General features: G+C 36.7%; 1 protein-coding gene across 3 annotated transcripts in view; it reads right to left on the minus strand.

The window, feature by feature from the left end:
• Positions 1-22,648, minus strand: part of cadm1b (cell adhesion molecule 1b) — a 231,828-nt gene that overhangs the window by 47,242 nt on the left and 161,938 nt on the right. For all 3 annotated transcript variants that reach the window (XM_048161902.1, XM_048161903.1, XM_048161901.1), the window contains 4 exons: positions 18,976-19,113; positions 9,616-9,774; positions 7,924-8,020; positions 5,712-5,884 (listed from right to left, as the gene is read on the minus strand). In XM_048161902.1, coding sequence (XP_048017859.1) covers positions 5,712-5,884; positions 7,924-8,020; positions 9,616-9,774; positions 18,976-19,113 — 567 coding nt within the window. The remainder of the gene's footprint in view (positions 1-5,711; positions 5,885-7,923; positions 8,021-9,615; positions 9,775-18,975; positions 19,114-22,648) is intronic.

Here is a 22,648-nt window from a genome sequence, read left to right on the forward strand (position 1 = left end):
GGCAAATTCAAAAAGAAAAACACCATACGATAGCCTGAATTTTATGTTGTTATGAACATGAATATAGCTGTAATGTAAACGATATATGGTCATAAATGAGATTAAATGAATGCAATCAATAAACAATGAATAAAATGTATATTATTACATTAATATTATACTAATATTTAGGATTTAGATTTACTCTAAGGACGTCTATAATAATAACAACTCTTTCTGCAGGCAACATTCATTTGCTAGTAGGTGGCAAACAAGACTTTGTTTTATCAAGTCATAGAATCATTCATTCAACGAATTCGTTCAAACAGATTGACGCCAGGGATGCCAAATAAATGACTTAATGAGTGAGTCACTGAATCATTCACTCAACCGATTTGTTCAAGAAAACTGATTCATTCAGGGATGAACCGAATGGCTGTTTTCATAAGTGTCATCACAAATTTTGATTCATTTAGGATATGTGAATATAATATAATATAATATCTTTTATAATTCTAATATAATTCCTATTAATAAATGAACCACAGTCCAAAATCATAAATAATAGGTCAATGATTAGTTGATGTTGATCCAGGAACATACCCTTCTTATTTGAATCATATAAAGCATTACTTATCATAATCCACTCACTGGCAATTCAAAACAATTGAACAGCACAATTTAAAAATAGAGACAGACTAAAAAGAAAACATGCAATTAGCTGGACTAGATTGATTAGCTCCAGCAACAAATTAAATGCACTGGCTGAACTACACCTGCAAGCAATATTCCACTGTGAATGCTATACTTAAAAAATGCAGACATGGGTGTTAATAGACACACACTAATTAAGCTGGATTCCATGATTAGTTGGGGAAATCAATTCTCCTGTGAGCACCAACATGTATTTAGCTATTTTCGTTGTATTTTAGCATGCTTTAGGTCAACATAAGAAGCCTCAGATGTAATTAAAAGCTCTTATTAACACATTCAAACCTCTACAGCTTTATAAATACTTTCACTTTGCATATTGTTTTCTGTTAATGAAGAGTAATGAGTCACTGATGGATTTGCAAGATTCAAACTACATTTACATCAAAGACGAAATGTAACTCAGGGGACATATGGATAATACGGCAAAAATAAATACAGAATGATACAAAAGGATTGCGCTTGAATTCAATGTCAAGGCTGCAGACCTTGAGCATCCAATATGACGTGCCGATTCCTTAAGTGTCACATATTCCCAACTTCCAAATCTCCAGACAATTCAAACAACTTCATTATAATGATAAATGATAAACGCTGATACACGTACATGAAGTGCATTAAAGAAGTACCTGATCAGCAGGTTTTGCTGTCAGTGGACCAATCCTGTGGGCAAAATCACCTATCTGGAAAATCTTTACAACTAGTCTGAAGGAAAAAGACCAAATTTACTGGAAAAAGTACTTGCTATAGAATAAGACTACTCTATGTCCTCTTCCAAGTAAAAGTACATCCAAAAAAACCTACGTAAGTGACCTAGTTTAAAGAACTGGGACAATTGATCTTTAGTGTTATAGTACTGGCAGAAGGTACTGCTAGGTCTCCGTAGAGGAATATTCGGCAATGTTCATAAAAGTTTAAAGTTCCATTTAGTTTGGAATGTGCAGGGAACTTTGCTTTTAGTTTCTTTCAACTTTCTTCTTGTTTACCTAAGACGCACGCTTCTTTTTACTGTATATCTGTGCTCTCATATCACAAAAAAGAGATGCTGGGCAGCCAAAGGGTGAACATGTAGTGAAAGGAGGTTAAGTGTCTTGCTCAAGGGCACAATAGCTAATAAAAATGGTTCTGGAAGGACTTAAGCCTTGGTCTTGGTCTGAGCCACCCACCACCACTAGAACCGGGATCAAGTTGGATTTTAACCCTGTAGCACTTCACCCCGAAAAATACTTATAAAGTCATGGCATAGACATCCCCTGGAGCGGTGCAGTTACATCACATTTACCAAAGAGAAGATATTACTTCCGTCTTTTTCTTGAACTGGAGTTGACTTTAGCTGTATATCAAAAAGCTTTAAAACTAGATTTGCAGCCCAATATGATTTCCCTTTGTCTGAATTTGGACTAGAAACAGGAACAAAGGGATATAAAGTGTAGTAGCAGAAAATAGAAAAATGTGATAAGGCGTGTTATTTTAAAGTTCAAAGATAATATCGTTACAAATCAAACAAAGCCTATACTGTGCACTGACTGTAATATTAGATTTGTCAGGTAACCTAAAAAAGTGCTAACATCTAAATTAGCGTTTTTTTAATCGTGTAAATTTGACTGAATCAACCTGGTTACACCAATCAAACTTATTTTTAAAAGGTCAGATCAGGTAGAAATTGTGTTTTCTACACAAATATTAAGCAGCACAACTGTTGTCAACATTGATAATATTACGAAATTTTACCAAATCAGCATATTAGTCTGATTTCTGAAGGATCATGTGACACTGAAGACTGATGCTGAAAATTCAGCTTTGCATCACAGGATTCAATTACATTTTAAAATATATTCAAATAGAAAACAGTTCTTTTAAACTGTAATAATATTTCACAATATTACTGTTTTACTATATTTTTTATTAAATAAATACAGCCTTGGTGAGCAAAAGACTTTTTTTTCAAAAACATCTTTTAGAACAACGTTTGTGCATTTATATTAAAGTATTTGCTGTATATGCATTTAGATATTTATTTTAATGAAACGGTCTAACTTTTTAAATTGTTTTTTTAAGTTTTGCATTTGAGAACGGGTTTTCTAAAACATTCAGTAAATCCATAAAATATATTTCATTTCATATCAGACAGAAATAATACCCTGCCTATTTTTTTTTATATAATTATTAGTATGACTTCCGTTGTTTCCATCCAATTCCAATTCCGAGTTTGAAAACAAATAAAGTGAATGTCTTTTTTCAAGCAAATTAATATACGTGCCAGAGGCATCGGTAACACGGGATGGGTTTTCACTCTCAGCATCTACGCTACAGGCTTATCAGGTTGCGACATGTATCGGTCCCTTTGCTAATTCACATTAGCCTTCAAAAACATTTGATCCTACATCAGAAATGTCCCTTTGGTGAAGGCCATGAATGCAGAAATGGTGTAAATGGAGAAAACCTTACACTGCTGCCATTGTCCTGGCATGCCTAGTGTTTCTCTAGTATTACACAACACACTATCTGTGATTTTAGGAAATGAGCATATGCTACAACCTGTTCAAAACAAGCGAACAACAAAACAATGCGAAAGGAGCCGGAAGCATTTGCTCAACACAAATCACTGCTTTACTGTGGCAGTAAAAGGAAATGCTCTGTAGCAAAAGCAAAGCTGCCATCCCCTTAGGAGAAGCATTAAAAGTAACTCTGACAGGCTGTAGAAGTATAGTGTGCCCAGGATTATCAAGCAACGAGAGGTCTTTCCACTTGTTGAAGTCCTCTGAGGTAGGGCATGCTCAACAATTGCAGCATAAATTGATTTAGAAATGCACCACAAGACAATGATTTTATTTACTGCAAAGCGTAAGCGATTTGGGCTGTACTAAAGAGAATAAAGAAACTCTCAGGGTAACACTACACATGCAAATAATTTCCATTATAATAAGGTTTTTTATGGCTGAACATAATTTGCAAAGTCCTTACTCACATATTACACAATACTGGGGAGATTATAACTAAAAACTGCCACTTATATGAAGCCAGACAGCAAAAATCTCCTCTTTTCTGAGACGCCTACGCGGCGCAAATAGAACCAAACTCCTCGAGCCTGTAAAAAGAGAGGAAGTAGTGTAATCAGCAGGTGGTGCTCGCTCAGGTACAGGCGACAGACACCGAGCTGAGCTGGAACTGGAACCGCTTCCAGGCATGAGATGCGAGCAAACTCTCCCATCTGCAGATGGGACGCTGATGACATCATTCCCAAACACCTGCCTCTGATATCAGCATTATCAGAGGCCAATAACTGCGGCGGCAAACACCTCAATGACGAGCCACCCTCTTCCATCTCTTCAGGCTAATGTCTTTAGCTCAACAAGACAGCCTGTAATAGCTGCAGCTGGCGGACTGTTAGCGGCCCCGAACACAACCTGCTTTAAACAATAACAACACTTCAATTCTTCTATAGCAAAGCAAAGCTTTGTTAAATCCCAGGCTTCAAGTGCCACTGTCATAGCAATTATTGCCTGGGCTTTGAAAAATCCAGCTGTCAGCCCTTGTTAAGGATTAAACATGTGCTAAACACAATGCACTTCCTGTGTTAATAAGACTAGTACTATGAAAAACTCAAAGCGTATTAACCCTCTATTGCATGCATTATGAAAACAATGTTGAAAAAGACATGTTTGATTCACTTGTCTTGCTTAAAATGGACCTAATTAGTAAAATCAAAAACAATTTTAGGACGGGATGGCTTCTTTTTAGGTGAGCTTTGCAACACTTCAAATAAATTATTCAAAGACAGGTTTTTACTCATTTAAATATTTTTGAGCGACATTTTATTTTTATTTTTTTTACTGATGTTGCGGTCCAAAAAATGTTAAAAACTGTGAATGACAAAACTATGAAATCATTTTATTAAAATATATTTTTTAAAATTTTATTTAAATGCTAAAAAGGTTGAAACTTCCATAAAACAAAAACACCCTAAAATAATAACTGCAATATAGTGGATCCATATTCACTACATTCATATGCATTCCACTGTCGCACAGTGTTGCTTCAGGGCAACAAACATATTCAAGCAATTCCTCAAAACATACAAATAATTTATCTAGCTCTAAATGTTTTAAAATAAAGCCTACTCACTAAGAAATATGAATCATATTTTTGATGGATAAAATCAATAAAAATGCTTTATTGAAGGCAGTATTCTAGAGCAAAAACGTATGTCCTCTACATGGGTGCATTATGACAAAAAAAAAAGCTTTTTACTGTGTTAGGGCCCAGTCGGTGCTGGGCCTGTGTTTTTCTTGTTTTGTTTGGTTTGTAGGTATGATGTTCCTGGGGGTGTGGTTTTTTCCACCTGAGGCTCATTATTGGGGCTATAAGAATTTCAGCACGGTGGATTGGAGGGCGCGCGTTACGATGCGACAGCACCTGGCCGAGCGACTCGGATTGTTTTGTTGATTTTGTGTTAACATCCATGCAGACCTTAAGCTTACAGTCCTCTTCCATGCACTCTTCATTACTGACGTTCACATACTGACTACTGATTGTTTGAATATTTTTGTTAAATGTTAAATAAATTATTCCTTTTCTCTACTTGCCCGTCCGTGTTGCCTCTTGTTCATGTTCCAATTAAGAGCCGGTTGTAACATACTGGTTTATCCTAAATCATCCATTCATTATTATCCATTTTATTTGCATCAAGTGAAGAAAACCCAGAGACAACATTGTGCAATAAAGGGTTAAACAGTTCTGTCTTACGCAAAACATCAAACAACTGAGTTAAATACAGAGCTGTAGCTTTGAACCAGGAAATATATGTGGAACTTAACTTGAAACACTTAAGATACAACACAACATTACGTGCAGACATCAAGGGCTTCTTGTCCAGACACAGATTAAGCCAAGACCTAGACTCATATTAAAAACTAACCATTAACTGTGTCATTTTGTCTTAGACTATAAAGTGAACTGTCTGGGAAACTCTGCTCTCATGGATTGTTGTTTACTGATGCAGATTAAGTTCAAGTACATACCATATACATAAAGGATGTAATCATCATAGGCTTCTCCCACTAAGTTAGATGCCACACAGCGGTATGTTCCGTTGTAGGACTTGTTAAGGTTTTCGATGAAGAGATCAGAGCCAGTAATCACGGCGTGGGAGGGGAAATCATCATCCACTTTGAGCCAGTTAATTTGATGAGGCCTGTAAAACATCAGAGTAATCATTTAGTGCTCTGTGTGAAAATGCTCAGACAGAGGCAGAGAGGATAATGCGCTTTATTCAGGACAACGTTAGCACTGCTGTAAAATCGCCACCTGTGCAAACAAACGCACATGATGCTATCAAAGCTATCCTTCTATAAGAAGTGATAGATTTTAGAAACGATCTATCTATCTATCTATCTATCTATCTATCTATCTATCTATCTATCTATCTATCTATCTATCTATCTATCTATCTATCTATCTGTCTGTCTGTCTGTCTGTCTGTCTGTCTGTCTATCTGTCTGTCTATCTATCTATCTATCTATCTATCTATCTATCCGTCTGTCTGTCTATCTATCTGTCTGTCTGTCTGTCTGTCTGTCTGTCTGTCTGTCTATCTATCTATCTATCTATCTATCTATCTATCTATCTATCTATCTATCTATCTATCTATCCGTCTGTCTGTCTGTCTGTCTATCTATCTGTCTATCTATCCGTCTGTCTGTCTGTCTGTCTGTCTATCTATCTACTGTATCTATCTATCTATCTATCCATCTGTCTGTCTGTCTATCTATCCGTCTGTCTGTCTGTCTGTCTATCTATCTGTCTGTCTGTCTGTCTGTCTATCTATCTATCTATCTATCTATCTATCTATCTATCTATCTATCTATCTATCTATCCGTCCGTCCGTCCGTCCGTCCATCTATCTATCTATCTATCTATCTATCTATCTATCTATCTATCTATCTATCTATCTATCTATCTGTCCGTCCGTCCGTCTATCTATCTATCTATCTATCTATCTATCTATCTATCTATCTATCTATCTATCTATCTATCTATCTATCTATCTATCTATCTATCTATCTATCCATCTGTCTGTCTGTCTGTCTATCTATCTATCTATCTATCTATCTATCTATTTATCCATCCGTCTGTCTGTCTGTCTATCCGTCTGTCTGTCTGTCTATCTATCTATCTATCTGTTTGTCTGTCTATCTATCTGTCTATCCATCTATCTGTCTCTGTCTATCTATCTATCTATCTATCTATCTATCTATCTATCTATCTATCTATCTATCTATCTATCTATCTATCTATCTGTCTGTCTATCTATCTATCTGTCTATCCATCTATCCATCTATCCATCCGTCTGTCTATCTATCTATCTATCTATCTATCTATCTATCTATCTATCGTATCTGTTGCATGTCCTGATTTTGCCGAGTTAGACAGAGAAGGGCAGTCGTGGCCTAATGGTTAGAGAGTCGACTGGTAACCCCAAGGTTGTGCGTTCTAGTCTCAATCCCAGCAGGAAATGACTGAGGTGCCATTGAGCAAGGCATCTAACCCCAACTGTCCACTGTTTGTAGTGTGTGTGTGTTCACTACTCCTAATGCGTGTGCACTGACTGGATGGGTTAAATGCAGAGGACAAATTCCGAGTATGGGTAACCATATTGGCCTTCACATTTCACTTTCAAATATTTTGTTGATCCTGAAACAACATTCCTGTCTGAAAATTTAGTTATAACCATATCCCTACCCCTAAACATAACCCTACCCATAAGGGAAATGATATGTGAATAACCCTGATGTAGAGGCATCTTACCCTGGATGTCCCTCAAATCTGATTGGTTGATTATAATGTTATTCAAGGATCAACAACAATGTTGATCCAGGAACATATCAATCAATCAATCAATCAATCAATCAATCAATCAATCAATCTATCTATCTATCTATCTATCTATCTATCTATCTATCTATCTATCTATCTATCTATCTATCTATCTATCTATCTATCTATCTATCTATCTATCTATCTATCTATCTATCTATCTATCTATCTATCTATCTATCAGAAACAGTATTTTATAAATACAAAATATCACTACCAAACCACATACCTATTTGCATACCTGTCTATATATCCAAGTTATTCTTTTTATCATCTATTATTATCTGCATGATAAAGCAACCAAACAAATTCATACGAAATGAGTAAAGTGGCCCGAGGGCCCTGTGTTGGACTCACTGCGGTTTTCCTTTAGCTTTGCATGTCAGCTCAAGATTTTCTCCTTCTCTGGTCAAACCCTCTGGGAATTCCACTATAATCTTCACTTCTGGTTTATCTGTGCAATGAACACAAAGACACAAACACACTCATTTTCAGTTGCATTGCAGTACATTGATTCAGCTTGGTACCATTGAACCTATTGTATCTATCTAATTATCATTCTAAAGCCACATACCTGCCTCTCAGTCTGATTAGAAAACATCCCCAGCAGGTTTGGACATCATTTTTGCACTCACACTTATACATTTATGTGTATTATGTATTCATGCTTAATACAAAGACCTGAATAATGAAGGCAGCAGATCTTAGCTGCTATTCTGGGCTTCACTGTTCACGTTACACTATATTAAGTCAACCCGGTGAGCCTAAAAGAGTGCGAACATGACAGTACGAGATTTTTATAGCCTGCGTAAAGCGCGTGAGGAAGGATGACACTCCTATGAATTTAAACAGTCAATTTAACAGTACTGTAAAATGTTTTTTTTTCTTTTTCTCTTTTATCTATGTTAGTCAAAATGTCAAGCTGTTACAGTTGAGCTGATCCCTCCTGCCTTTTCTTCTCAAAGGTCACCCTGAGCAGTCAGCTATCTGAATAAATTAATATTCTGCCAAGATTACAAAAGGGTAGGTTAACCTTTCCAGGACTTCCCGTGCCACAAAAAAAGCGTGCAGCAAACCCTCTTAATCAATGCATTATTTGGCGGACAGAATTTCATGCTTACGCATAACAAGACAAGGTCTGTTTTAATTAAAGCAAATGCCTTGACCTCGCCCGGGTTAAAAGGCACAGTTCACCCCAAAATTAATTTTCCGTTTTTATTTACTCACTTGATTTCTTTCGGACCAAACCAATGTTACTTCATTTCTTCTGTGGAACACATAAAAATGGATCTTTTTCATACAATTCATAGTGACCAAAGCTAAAACCGACACATAAAAATTAGAATAGTCCATATGATTCATGCACTATATTCCACTTCTTATGAATTCACACAATATCTTTAGGAGACATTTAATCTGTTATTCACATAATCTTCCCCTCCAGTGAACCGTAAACGCTGACCAGATCACTGAGTCACTGAGTTGAAATCTGATTCATGATTCAATGAAAAGAATCGGCTCACTGAAAAATGATTCGTTACTGATCTGAACTCAGAGATCAGGTTATAGCTTACTAGAAATGAGGATTGTCAGTGAATAATAACAAATTTCAGAGTGTTCTTCAGCAAAAAGCTATCATATGATTTAAAATATAATGTATGAGTTATATGGACTACTTTAATGGTGTTTTTTTTTTTTTTTTTTGGTATTTATCATAATTTTTGGGGCACAAATTGTGTTCTAGGTTTCACTCTTGTTAATTTCCTTATAAACGGTCTAATTGTGTAACAAAAGGTTCTTTCAGTCATTACAATGTCAGTAAAAAACAAATTCCAAATGTGACATGAGGGTGAATCATTTTCAGTTTTGAGTGAACTATTCTTGTAAAGCAAATGTCTGGCATTAACTTCTTTATCAACTGTCTAATTGTGTAACAAAAGGTCTTAAGTTCATTAACAACAACATCAGTCAAATTGACCGCCACATGTAGGTGGGAAGGGCAGGCTATTTTACAGCTGAAAGTTTTCTTTCTATCTTGAGATGACTCACACTGCACTTCCAGGTATTTCTGGGCCTGGAAGTCCTTCACGGCTGGGTGGTCAATGATGCAGATGACGGCCACTCCATCGTCCTCCTTAGAGACGGTGAGCCTGAGCCGGCTGGTGACAGTGAACATCCTGTCGTATAACTCCTCGACAGTCGCCTCACCTGGGAACGGCCGCAAGAGTGACATGTCAGCCATAACAAGCGAGCTCCCTCCATCCCGGCCTGCTCATAATAACACAGTGTCACAGTGAGAGGGAGGAGGGTCATGAAGAATGATACCATCACCTCCAGACAAATTTCACATTCATTTATTGTGAGATGCAGGTCTTATAAGTGCACACTGAACAGTCATGTTTAATACAGCGTGCGTAGGGCGCATTCTGAGCCATGTGTGTGATGTCCAAACATCATAACAGGACATAAAACACAGGGTTGCATGACTATGGAGAACCAAATTACTCAAAATGAAATAATTAAATAAATAATGAATTCAATAAAACAATAATTTAATGTAACAGTTTATTCTGAAATGATTAAATAATTAATTAATTCACTTATTAAATAAATCAATAAATAAATGTATCAATTTATTTTATACAATTCCATGAAAACACAACATTTATTGTTTAATATATTTCACAATATCCTCTTTCACACACTATTATTGAGTTTAAACATTTTTTTTCATAATTAAATGCGCTTTTTCAAAAAGCTGTTTTTCATAATAATATGCTGAATTTTTGATGAATCATGTATTTCCAAAGCACGATTTTCCCAAAGATTCTTTTCATAATAATAGAGTGCCTCAGGGATATGGAGGACCAAATTACTCAAAATGAAATAATTAAATAAATCATGAATTCAGTAAAACAACAATGAAATATACCAATTTATTCTGAAATAATTTATTTAATTTAATTATTAATTAATTAAATCAATAAATAAATGTATCTATTTATTTTGTAAAATTCCATGAAAACATTTCACAAAATCTTCTTTCACTATTATTGTTTAAATTATTTTTTCATAATTGAATGTGCTTTTTCAAAAAGCCGTTTTTCATAAAATTATGAAATTGTGAAAATTATGAAAAAAATAATTTTATATGCTGAATTTATGAATGACGCCTATTTGACAAATCATGTATTTCCAAAGCACGATTTTCCCAAAGATTCTTTTCATAATAAAAGAGGACATTTCACAAATGCCAATCAACAGGCAGTGGGCGGTGCTTGGACGACGTAAGGGATCTGTTAGTGGCAATAAGTGCTTTAGAGGATCTAAAAATTGATGACTAGCCTACATATGGAACACTTTACCAGCACTGAACGCAGAGTTCTTGTAGATGAGTAGTTGTGTGACAGGCGTAATTTGCAGGTAGGACATGTGATGTCCCCACCACATTTTGCCAGGATCGATACTGACCACTTTTTTTTTTTTTTTTTTTTTTTTTTAAAATCTCACTGTACGTAAATATAGGCTACCTAATTCAAATGAAACACATCCAGTTGACATTAATTTTTGTTAAAAAGAGGCGATCTGGCACATGGATGTGTTGATTTTGATATCATGCTGAGTGTCCGTTGCCGCTGTTATCAGTAGCGGAACGTTCTATTTTGGTTCGTGCACAGTCTTCACACAGACAAGCAAGTGCGTCAATCTATCGCTAATGCCGCTGCGGAGGGTCTGTTCTTTCCGGTGTAATCACAAAACAAAATGCACACAAATGTGTCTCCGCTCTTGATATGCAATCATTTCTGATCATTTGATTTTAATGATGAGAAAAAAAAACTTTATGAGAGTGGAACCTGGCGACTAATGTTACCAACCACACGAAGATCGATTTGTCGTGTCTGTCTGCTATCCAACTTTAAACCAATTAGCGCCAAGCACCGCCCACTGCCTGTTGACTGGCATTTTGAAATGTCCTCTATTATTATGAATAGAATCTTTGGGAAAATCCTGCTTTGGAAATACATGATTCGTCAAATAGGTGTCAGTCATAATAAATGCAGCATATTGTTATGTAAACAGCTTTTTGAAAAAGCACATTTAATTATGAAAAAAAAATATTTAAACAATAATAGTGTGTGAAAGAGGATATTCTGAAATATATTAAACAATAAATGTTGTTTTCATGGATTATTATTTTTTTTTTTTACAAAATAAATAGATACGTTTATTTCTTGATTAATTTAATAATTGAATTAATAATTAAATTAATTATTTAATTAATTCAGAATAAACTGTTACATTAAATTGTTGTTTTATTGAATTCATTATTTATTGAATTATTTCATTTTGAGTAATTTGGTCCTCCATACAGGGATGACGCATTTTTGTAGGCAAAACCCGGAAGCGAGTTAGCATTTTAGGACTTCCGGTTCCAACGCCGTAAAGTCTATGGGTATTTTAAATGGGTTTTTGCTAAATCGCCTGAAATAAGGTCTGTGGTTAACAAAGCCTCTAAATACTTTCACGTTTTGATCTATGACATAAAACACACCAGTTATAACCCGCTTGTGATTTTTTAAACTTTTACTGTGTCTTAAAATTGGCGGTTGCTAACAAGTTGCTAAAAGGGACTACTTCCTTTGGCGGGGACTTTAGACGTCATCATTAAAAACGGGACATTTGGACAGCATTTCTCATGAAAAAGTGGATAAGTATTCATAACAGCGCAGATCATAATCAGCGAGCATGTTTATAAATAAAGTTGTTTTCTAAATACAGTTTGAGGAAGCTTGGTGGTGACAACGTTGATCCGCGACCATGGTGTGCAGTAGTCCGTTTATAGCCTACTGTTAGCCTTTTATATCTGACGACTTTATTTAGGCTTCAAAATCTATAAATGTTGTGTTCACTTGTAAAGATTATCTTGATAGACAAAACGTGTAAGTGTCATAACCCTTATTTTCTGCGATTTTCCAAAAGTCTATGGGAAAAATGCATAGGCTTTCAATCGAGGGAACCCGTGAACCACTAACTTCCGGGTTGGCCTACAAAAACATGTCATCCCTGGAGTACTCTATAGAGGACATTTCACAAATGCCAATCAAAAGGCAGTGGGCGGTGCTTGGTGCTAATTGGTTTAAAGTTGGAGAGCGGAACACGACAAATCGATCTTCATGTGGTTGGTGACATTAGTCACAGAACGCCATGCTCCACCCTCATAAAGTTTTTTTCTCCTCATTAAAATCAAATGTTCAGCAATGATTGTATATCAAGAGTGGGGACACATTTGTGTGCATTTTGTTTTGTGATTTCACTGGAAAGAATAGACCCTCCGCAGCGGCATTAGTGATAGATTGACACACGTGCTTGTCTGTGTGAAGACTGTGCATGAACCAAAATAGAGTGTTCCACCACTGATTACAGCAGCAACGAACATTCAGCATGATATCAAAATCAACACATTCCTGCACCAGATCGCCTCTTTTTAACACAAATGAATGTTAACTGGATATATTTCATTTGCATTAGGTATATATACGTACAGTGAGATTAAGTGGTAGGGACAATATCGAACCTGGCAAAATGTGGTGGGGACATCACATGTCCTACCTGCAAATTACGCCTGTCACGTAACTACTCATCTTCAAAAACTCTGCGTTCAGTGCTGGTAAAGTGCTCCATGTGTAGGCAAGTCATCAATTTCTAGATCTTCTGATGCACTTTTTGCCACTAGCAGATCCCTTATGTTGTCTAATCCAGATAACAGAGCATCACCAAACAAAACATTCCCTTCTACTTCATCTACAAATGACAGCAGTGCATTTTTAACTTGATCAAGTCCTACAGCCATATTCATTCCCAAGGCTTGTTCGAGATGCATTGGCGCTGTGCAGGCCGATCGCATTATGCGTTTGGAGAGCATGTGACTCGTTATGCTTTTGAATCTCTCTCTCACGGTACATTGATGCATATCGTACAGTGCCGATGCATATCGAACGTTCAGTTCACCTTGCCAGACCTAAGCAATTCATCCAAAAGGATTAGCCAATTAGCGCCAAGCACCGCCCACTGCCTGTTGATTGGCATTTGTGAAATGTCCTCTATTATTATGAAAAGAATCTTTGGGAAAATCGTGCTTTGGAAATACATGATTCATCAAATAGGTGTCATTCGTAAATTCAGCATATAAGTTGGACTTGGTCTTATCTAGCGAAACGATTGGTCATTTATGCTTTGTAAACACAAAATATCGCCTTGAACATACTTCTGGTTGCCGCATTCTTCAAAACGCTTACGCTGTATGTCCTACGCCTTCCCTATTCTACTTATGGAAAAAAACTAAACTGGTGGTGCGTTCGTTCCGTAAGTAAAATAGGGAAGGCGTAGGACTTACAGCGTAAGCGTTTTGAAGAATATGGAAAGCTGAAGCACGTTCAAGGCGATATTTTGTTTATAAAGCATAGTTATATATAAAGCAACAGTTGTATTTTTTTCAAAAATGGCAGATCGTTTCGCTAGTTAAGACCCTTATTCCTCGTCTGGTATCGTTTAAAGCCCTTTGAAGCTGCACTGAAACTATAATTTTGACCTTCAACCATCTGGAGGCCATTGAAGTCCACTATATGGAGAAAAATCCTGGAATGTTTACATCAAAAACCTTCATTTCTTTTCGACTGACGAAAGAAAGATGGTAATAATCTGATATGTTTAGTAGAAAAAAAGTAAGACAATGCTAATTTAAACTCATAAAATATCCTTTTAAAAAATGTCAAGGTAACTTTTGATACTGTTGGTGTTTTTGTGCACCTGTTTCAGTATTTTTTTGTTGTTGGTTAAATGTCTTTATCTGCAGTACTGAGTCATTCACATGCTCTACATGCAGGTGCTGAACTTAATAAAGTGCTTGTTCATCGCTGGCAAATGATAGGATGCATTTGCAGGTTTGGCTTCAAATGATTGTAAATATTCTGCTTCATCTAGCACTCTTTTTGTTCTCTGTGTTTTAAAAAATCCATTTTACCGTTTTAATGAATGAGAAACTGCTTCAAACGATTCAGTGTGTGAGCGAACTGTCTGAAACATGCCTTGATTGTTCAAACATTGATAGGGAAAATGTAACAGCACTGCCTTGCAACTTAAAAATATAGTTTTGATACTGATAAGAGGTGATGCTAGCCCCTTGCCACTGAGAAACGTAGTTAAACTAATTGCTTAGCTATTTGTAGAGCCCAACACTGCTGCTCATTTTCAGTATTTGAAATGAAGCTGAAATCAAAGATTAATATTAGATGAAAAACAGTTATTCTAACTGAAATAAGTTTAAGTACTAAAATGACTAAATCTGAAATAAAAATTAATTATAACAATGGCAAAAGCTCATAATTACGAAGGATGATCAGGACATGTGACCATGATGAATTCATATGAAGCAGCCCAGAGGTCAGTAGCTGTCTGCGGGGGTTACTGCCCATCGTGTTAGCCCTCATCCTAAGACAATTTCTAAACTCAAGGGCATTGAGCTAATTGCAGCACAGAGTATGACAGTTTACTTGGACCTAATGAAGTGGGAAATAATTACAGCTTGGCACTGACCTATAGCTCATCTCTCTTCTCTGCTGTCAGCGCATACTAAGACACTGTTACAAAAAATACAAGAGTCACTGTATGTCAATGACATTTTAAGGCCTATGATGATAAGTTTCTTTCAGTCAATGAGTCCACAAAGATTCTTCATCAAGGATCATACTAATTTTCTAATTTCTAAAAGATTTATTTATTTTTTTTCATAATAACCATTATTTCCCCATAATAGGAAAAGATGTTCCCCTCATGGCAGAGCTTGGGACCATGTTCCCTGTTGCAGTTTAATTGTACTGTACTGCATTTACTGTGGTTACCATGGTAAATTCAACACTCGAAGTGTGGAAGCTATATATGATCTCTGAATGCCGGAAAACACCAAGCCGATGCCGACGAACTAGTGGCGACGAAAGCAGACTGTGGGGTTGGCTCACGTCGGCAGCGTCTGTGTCCACAGTTGCCCTGACACACCAAACCAATGCTCGACAGCCGACGGCAAAGTAACATGTCAGTTCTGCGCCTGCGTGAGATGAAATGCCTTTCCGAACCAGCAGGTGGCAGTATCTGAACAGCCAATCAGAATGATCAGATGGCCCGACGGAATGACGAGCTTCGACGCCGATTCAACATTTCGAATCGGCTGAAAAAAAGGCGACGAGGACCAACTCCGACAGTGCGGAACACACTGAGAAAACTTAGTCGGCCGATGAACAAAAACTGCCAGACGGCCGACCGTCGGCTTCGTGTGTTCCTGCCTTTAGACTAATCAATGGACCAATCAATGATTTATTATAAGTAATAATATATATGCATCATACTATTTTAGCTATTTTATATATTATTTAATTTAAGTATTGATTAGGATTACAATCATTATATTGTTTGTATCAATATTTTTTATTGTTAACTAAATCTAAAAATATTAAAGCAATAGTTCACCCAAAAATTTAAATATCTTCTTTTGTGTACAGCAGAAGAAAGAAATTCATTCAGGTTTGGAACAACCTGAGGGCGAGTAAATGATGACAGAATTTTCATTTTTGGGTGAACTGACCCTTTCAAAATGTTTTTGGTAATTGAAATATAGCTGAAAGTAAATGAAATGTAAATATTACATGAAAACATAAACTAAAATTAGAAATGTTCCCTTGGCAACTAACTAAAATAAATGTTTAACTTAAAAAAAATGAAAAAAATTAAAGTTAAATAGAAATATAAAAAAAAAAAATCAAAAACTAATACAAATGACAAAAGCACAAAATTATTACTAAAACAAACTAAAATTAAAATGAAAGTTGAAAAAAAAAAAAAAATATATATATATATAAACTCAATTAAAATATAAACTATAAACACTATGATAGTATATAAATAATAATAAAATAACACTGGTTCATACAAATTTTCAATACTTCATTCAGAATACAACATAGATGACATATCAAATGTTTAAACTGAGAAAATGTATCATTTTAAGGGAAAAATAGTTGATTTTAAATTTCATGGCATCAACACATCTCAAAAAAGTTGGGACAAGGCCATGTTTACCACTGTGTGGCATCCCCTCTTCATTTTATAACAGTCTGCAAACGTCTGGGGACTGAGGAGACAAGTTGCTCAAGTTTAGGAATAGGAATGTTGTCCCATTCTTGTCTAATACAGGCTTCTAGTTGCTCAACTGTCTTAGGTCTTCTTTGTCGCATCTTCCTCTTTATGATGCGCCAAATGTTTTCTATGGGTGAAAGATCTGGACTGCAGGCTGGTCATTTCAGTACCCAGATCCTTCTTCTACTCAGCCATTATGTTGTAATTGATGCAGTATGTGGTCTGGCATTGTCATGTTGGAAAATGCAAGGTCTTCCCTGAAAGAGACGACGTCTGGATGGGAGCATATGTTGTTCTAGAACTTGGATATACCTTTCAGCATTGATGGTGCCTTTCCAGATGTGTAAGCTGCCCATGCCACACGCACTCATGCAACCCCATACCATCAGAGATGCAGGCTTCTGAACTGAGCGCTGATAACAACTTGGGTTGTCCTTGTCCTCTTTAGTCCGGATGACATGGCGTCCCAGTTTTCCAAAAAGAACTTCAAATTTTGATTCTTCTGACCACAGAACAGTTTTACACTTTGCCACAGTCCATTTTAAATGAGACTTGGCCCAGAGAAAACGCCTGCGCTTCTGGATCATGTTTAGATATGGCTTCTTTTTTGACCTATAGAGTTTTAGCTGGCAACAGCGAATGGCACGGTGGATTGTGTTCACTGACAATGTTTTCTGGAAGTATTCCTGAGCCCATGTTGTGATTTCCATTACAGTAGCATTCCTGTATGTGATGCAGTGCCGTCTAAGGGCCCGAAGATCACGGGCATCCAGTATGGTTTTCCGGCCTTGACCCTTACGCACAGAGATCGTTCCAGATTCTCTGAATCTTTGGATGATATTATGCACTGTAGATGATGATAACTTCAAACTCTTTGCAATTTTTCTCTGAGAAACTCCTTTCTGATATTGCTCCACTATTTTTCGCCGCAGCATTGGGGGAATTGGTGATCCTCCGCCCATCTTGACTTCTGAGAGACACTGCTACTCTGAGAGGCTCTTTTGCCAATTGACCTAATAAGTTGCAAATTGGTCCTCCAGCTGTTCCTTATATGTACTTTTAACTTTTCTGGCCTCTTATTGCTACCTGTCCCAACTTTTTTGGAATGTGTAGTTCTCACGAAATCCAAAATGAGCCAATATTTGGCATGACATTTCAAAATGTCTCACTCTCAACATTTGATATGTTATCTATATTCTATTGTGAATAAAATATAAGTTTATGAGATTTGTAAATTATTGCATTCCTTTTTTATTCACAATTTGTACAGTGTCCCACCTTTTTTGGAATCGGGTTTGTACTGCAACTACATAAAAATATTTTTAGAAACAAGATATGATTTAAATTAGTATACCAGAGTGGGTGTAACAGCAAGCTATTATTTAATTATTAAATACAACATTTATGGCAAAACATTCACAAACAATATATGATAATTGGTAAATAAATTCTAAGATGAGTCAAAATTCTGCTCTATACCTAATATTAATATCCTCCAAAGCGTTATAATCGATGACGATTCAAGCAATATGTAATGACACCAAAGTTTGTGTGGTTCAGATTAACACTTTTTAATTAGAAACCAGTCATTATTACCTTAATGTGTGTTTTCTGTGATCCTAACTGCGTACCAGCTATTATTTGATTTATTTAGCATATGGAATCTTTTGCCTTAGGCCACTGTCTGACTCCTTTCACTGCAGTTAATGAAGCTGTGATGTTTGTAATCCATAAACAGTTGACACATTAAACTTAGATTCTGCTTAAGCGCACCATATCATCTGCCATATTTGCCTCTGTTTCCCCAGGTAGTCTATCTGAATGTTATTCAACAGTCCCACCCTGCTGTCTAATGGAGAAAAGCTGTTTATAAGCACATTAACCAGCCTGCACATTCACTCTTTTATGCCAGCCAGCACTGCCTTAACCAGTGAGAACTAATATGTGGGCAGCATTTGCTGAGTGGGAGGTAAACAGTTGGAGTTCATTCAAAGCTACTTATTTAAGCTTGACTGAAAAGCACAAAAAAAAAAAAAAAAAAACTCTTTTAGAGTCCTACGTGTTGAGCTCTTCTTGTCAATTCACTGGATATACCAACTGAAGACTTAAGTGAAAGTCAATATGAAGTCAGAATCCTAAACCATGGTGTGTTGTGTGCAGATCAGAGACATCACTAATCACAGCAAACTTATCTACACAATCTTTCTTGGATCTGAGTCAGACCTTGCAGTGGTTGGTCTCCTTTCATCCATTTGATGGTGGAAGCAGGTTTGCTGCCCATGGCGGTGCAGGTTATCTCGGTCTCATTCCCCTCACTCACGATTTCCTCGCGGGACTCTAAGATTGGGTTGCCTGGTGGAACTGGCAGAAGATCAACAGCAGGATTAGAGATGGTGCGACAGCTCTTCTGCATTGGATCAATGTTTTTTAACTGTGTGCTTGCTAAAGGACAAACTGTTATTTTATTAAGATCAGCTGATGACTATCGAGAACTTTAAGAAATAGTTCACTCAAAAATAAAAATTTTGATTACCTTGGTGTACATATATGCATTTTAAGATGTTTTAAGGCCAACAAATTGGATAACAATAGCTTTAAAACCATGTCAACAAATACATACATGCACACAGTTTTGAGGCAGCTTTAATCGCATGTTTGGTAATTCCATGACTTAATTTACCTCAGAATAATGATGGTGCATGCCTGTAGTTTCTTTAGCGCTTTAGTTAAACTATAATAAATTAATATGCAGCGCGCGCCGGCGCATTTGCGCGAGCAATTCTTGAGTTCACGCTTCGAGCACAGTAGGCTATAGCGGTTGGTTGGAGCTTTACTGACATAACCTGACAACATCTCATCTGACCACAGTTCACTGTTGTTCAGCTGAAGCTACCTTTTCCGCGCTCGTTTGACTTACGCCGACAGTTCTATATAAACGCAGCGTTTTACTTGGCGATGTTTTAAAAAATATTTTTATTTTTGGTATTTTTTATGATGTGTTGGTGGTTTGTGGAGTAGCATCACCTGAGGGGGATTAGACAAATGCTGAATTAGAGACGGTAAAAGTGAGTGGGTCCAATATCATTGGTCTTAAAAAGTGGGTGGGTCTTGTCCCACCCACATACAATGGTTCCGACGCCCATGCGTCAAAGTATCAGTTGCGTAGAAATCACTCAGATTTCATCAGAAAGATCTTCATTTGTGTTCCGAAGATGAACGAAAGTCTTAAGGATTTGGAATGACATGAGGGTGGGTAAATGATAACAGAATTTTAATTTTTGAATGAACAATCCCTTTAAATCAGTAATAAAGCACACACAATGTAAATGTAATGGAAAGGGTGTTGTTATTGAGCCAATCTTGTTTTTTTTTCTAATCATTCTATCTGAAAACACCCTATGGTCTATGTTTTGGTTTGGATACTGGTCTCCAGCATTGAAGGCTGGTGTGCTGGTGTCCCCACCAGGCTTTTTAACAAGCTCTACCAGCAAGACTTCCTTGGTTTCTCGCAAGGTTTCTACCTCATCCCACCTAACCATGTAAGGGGGTTGACACTGTCGCCTGTGGCTTCCTCAGTGGGGTTTGTAAGGCGCTATTCTTTGCAGAGCTTCTTTGGAACAATATGTGTTGTAAAAAGTGGTACACATATATATAAATATTAGGTATACATATATAATTACATATATAGTTCTTTGTTTAGGGGTAAAAAGAAGTTTGAAATTTCTTTGCAGCAATATACGGTTAGCGAACATCCCTGCGCTGCTGAGAGCGACATTTAGATGAATACGTAAATATGTGCTGCTCTCTTTCCTTTCAATAATAATATAAACAGACGACAGCGGTGAGAAAACAGCAGTTAAGAAAGAATATGGTAATAGCGATGCTCTGCAATTCCACACTCCAGTCAAGTAAAGTGAAATCATGTAAAGCATGTTATACAACAGAATGTTTTAAACCAAACAGCTTTAAAGTATTAAACATGAAAAAAAGGTGTCAGTGTTGCTTTCAATTAGAATTACACTTCAGTTTCTACTATAAAGCAGCTCTCGAGTGTTTATGTTTTCATTCGTGGATGTCTGACCTCGACGGACTCAACAGAGGAAATGAACAGGAGAAGATTTCCACGTCAAAGAGGGCACACCTACAAATTACGTAATCGCCATGAACCAATAGTTTGAAGGTGTTTACAAGCTGGAGCAAACATTTTGGGAAAACTGGCTTTGGCAAGCTGTTTCAAACTCCTGAAACAAACTCCAAAAGAACTCAGATTTTATTCAAAATGACATCACACCAGTTCATTCTTCAATTTCGTTTGAAGTATATGGGGGCCTTTAAAGGTGCCCTAGAACTTCTTTTTAAAAGATGTAATATAAGTCTAAGGTGTCCCCTGAATGTGTCTGTGAAGTTTCAGCTCAAAATACCCCATAGATTTTTTTTAGTTCATTTTTTTAACTGCCTATTTTGGGGCATCATTAACTATGCACCAATATATAAGTTGCAGCCCCTTTAATTCTCGTGCTCCCCCTCCCCCGGAGCTCGCGCTTGCCTTGAACAGAATAAACAGCTTACAAAGCTAATATAACCCTCAAAATGGATCTTTACAAGATGTTCGTCATGCATGCTGCTTGCATACATCGGATCAATAGTATTTATTTGGATGTATTACATTTGATTCTGAATGAGTTTGAGGCTATGCTCCGTGGCTAAAGCTAACATTACACACTGTTGGAGAGATTTATAAAGAATGAAGTTGTGTTTATGCATTATACAGACTGCAAGTGTTTAAAAATGAAAATAGCGATGGCTCTCTTGTCTCCGTGAATACAGTAATAAACAATGGTAACTTTAACCACATTTAACAGTACATTAGCAACATGCTAACGAAACATTTAGAAAGACAATTCACAAATATCACTAAAAATATCATGTTATCATGGATCATGTCAGTTATTATTACTCCATCTTCTATTTTTCACTATTGTTCTTGCTTGCTTACCTAGTCTGATGATTCAGCTGTGCACATCCAGACATTCTGCCCTTGTCTAATGGCTTGATCATGGGCTGGCTTATGCAAATATTGGGGGCGTACATATTAATGATCCCGACTGTTACGTAACAGTCGGTGTTATGTTGAGATTCGCCTGTTCGTCGGAGGTCTTTTAAACAAATGAGATTTATATAAGAAGGAGGAAACAATGGAGTTTGAAACTCAGTGTATGTCTTTTCCATGTACTGAACTCTTGTTATTCAACTATGCCAATATAAATTCAACATTTAATTCTAGGGCACCTTTAAGATCATAAACAGCCACAAACCAGATTTTTTTCAGCTATCCCTGTGGAAAAAAGAGGTCTCCCGGCGTGTTCAAGCAGGTCTGTTGGCTGGTTTGAGAAGTTGTTTGGGTACTTTAGGTTTTTGACCAGCTTCATTTGCTAATTTAAGCTGAACAGCATGGCTAGATTAGCAACAACTCAAATTGTTTAAGCTATCTTTAAAACATTCAGAGCTACATACAGAAGCATTTCTATATTTTGATGGTCTCATTGTGTATTTGGACAATGTCACACCCACTCAACCAATTGACAAGCTGTTTTACTCATGTTTCACTTTTTCATAGCGCATTAGCTCATATGGTGCTTTGCTGATGGCACTAAAGCGTCTGTCACTACAAGAGGTGCCGTTTGAGGGCTCTTTTTCTAATATCTTGCCTCATGCTTTCATGTCCTGTGGTTAAGAGTCCATGCTGTGACGGAACGCATATCCTCATAAAACTCATGCTACTTTAGAGAGCACTCAATTCCATTCAGCTCTCCAGGATGTCCAAATACGCAGCATAATAAACCTCTAATGTTAGTGTCATTCAGCGCAAGAGTGGCACAAAGCTAACTCCAGAATC

Source organism: Megalobrama amblycephala, linkage group LG16, assembly GCF_018812025.1.
Source record: "Megalobrama amblycephala isolate DHTTF-2021 linkage group LG16, ASM1881202v1, whole genome shotgun sequence".
In the NCBI taxonomy this organism is placed as follows: Eukaryota; Metazoa; Chordata; class Actinopteri; order Cypriniformes; family Xenocyprididae; genus Megalobrama; species Megalobrama amblycephala.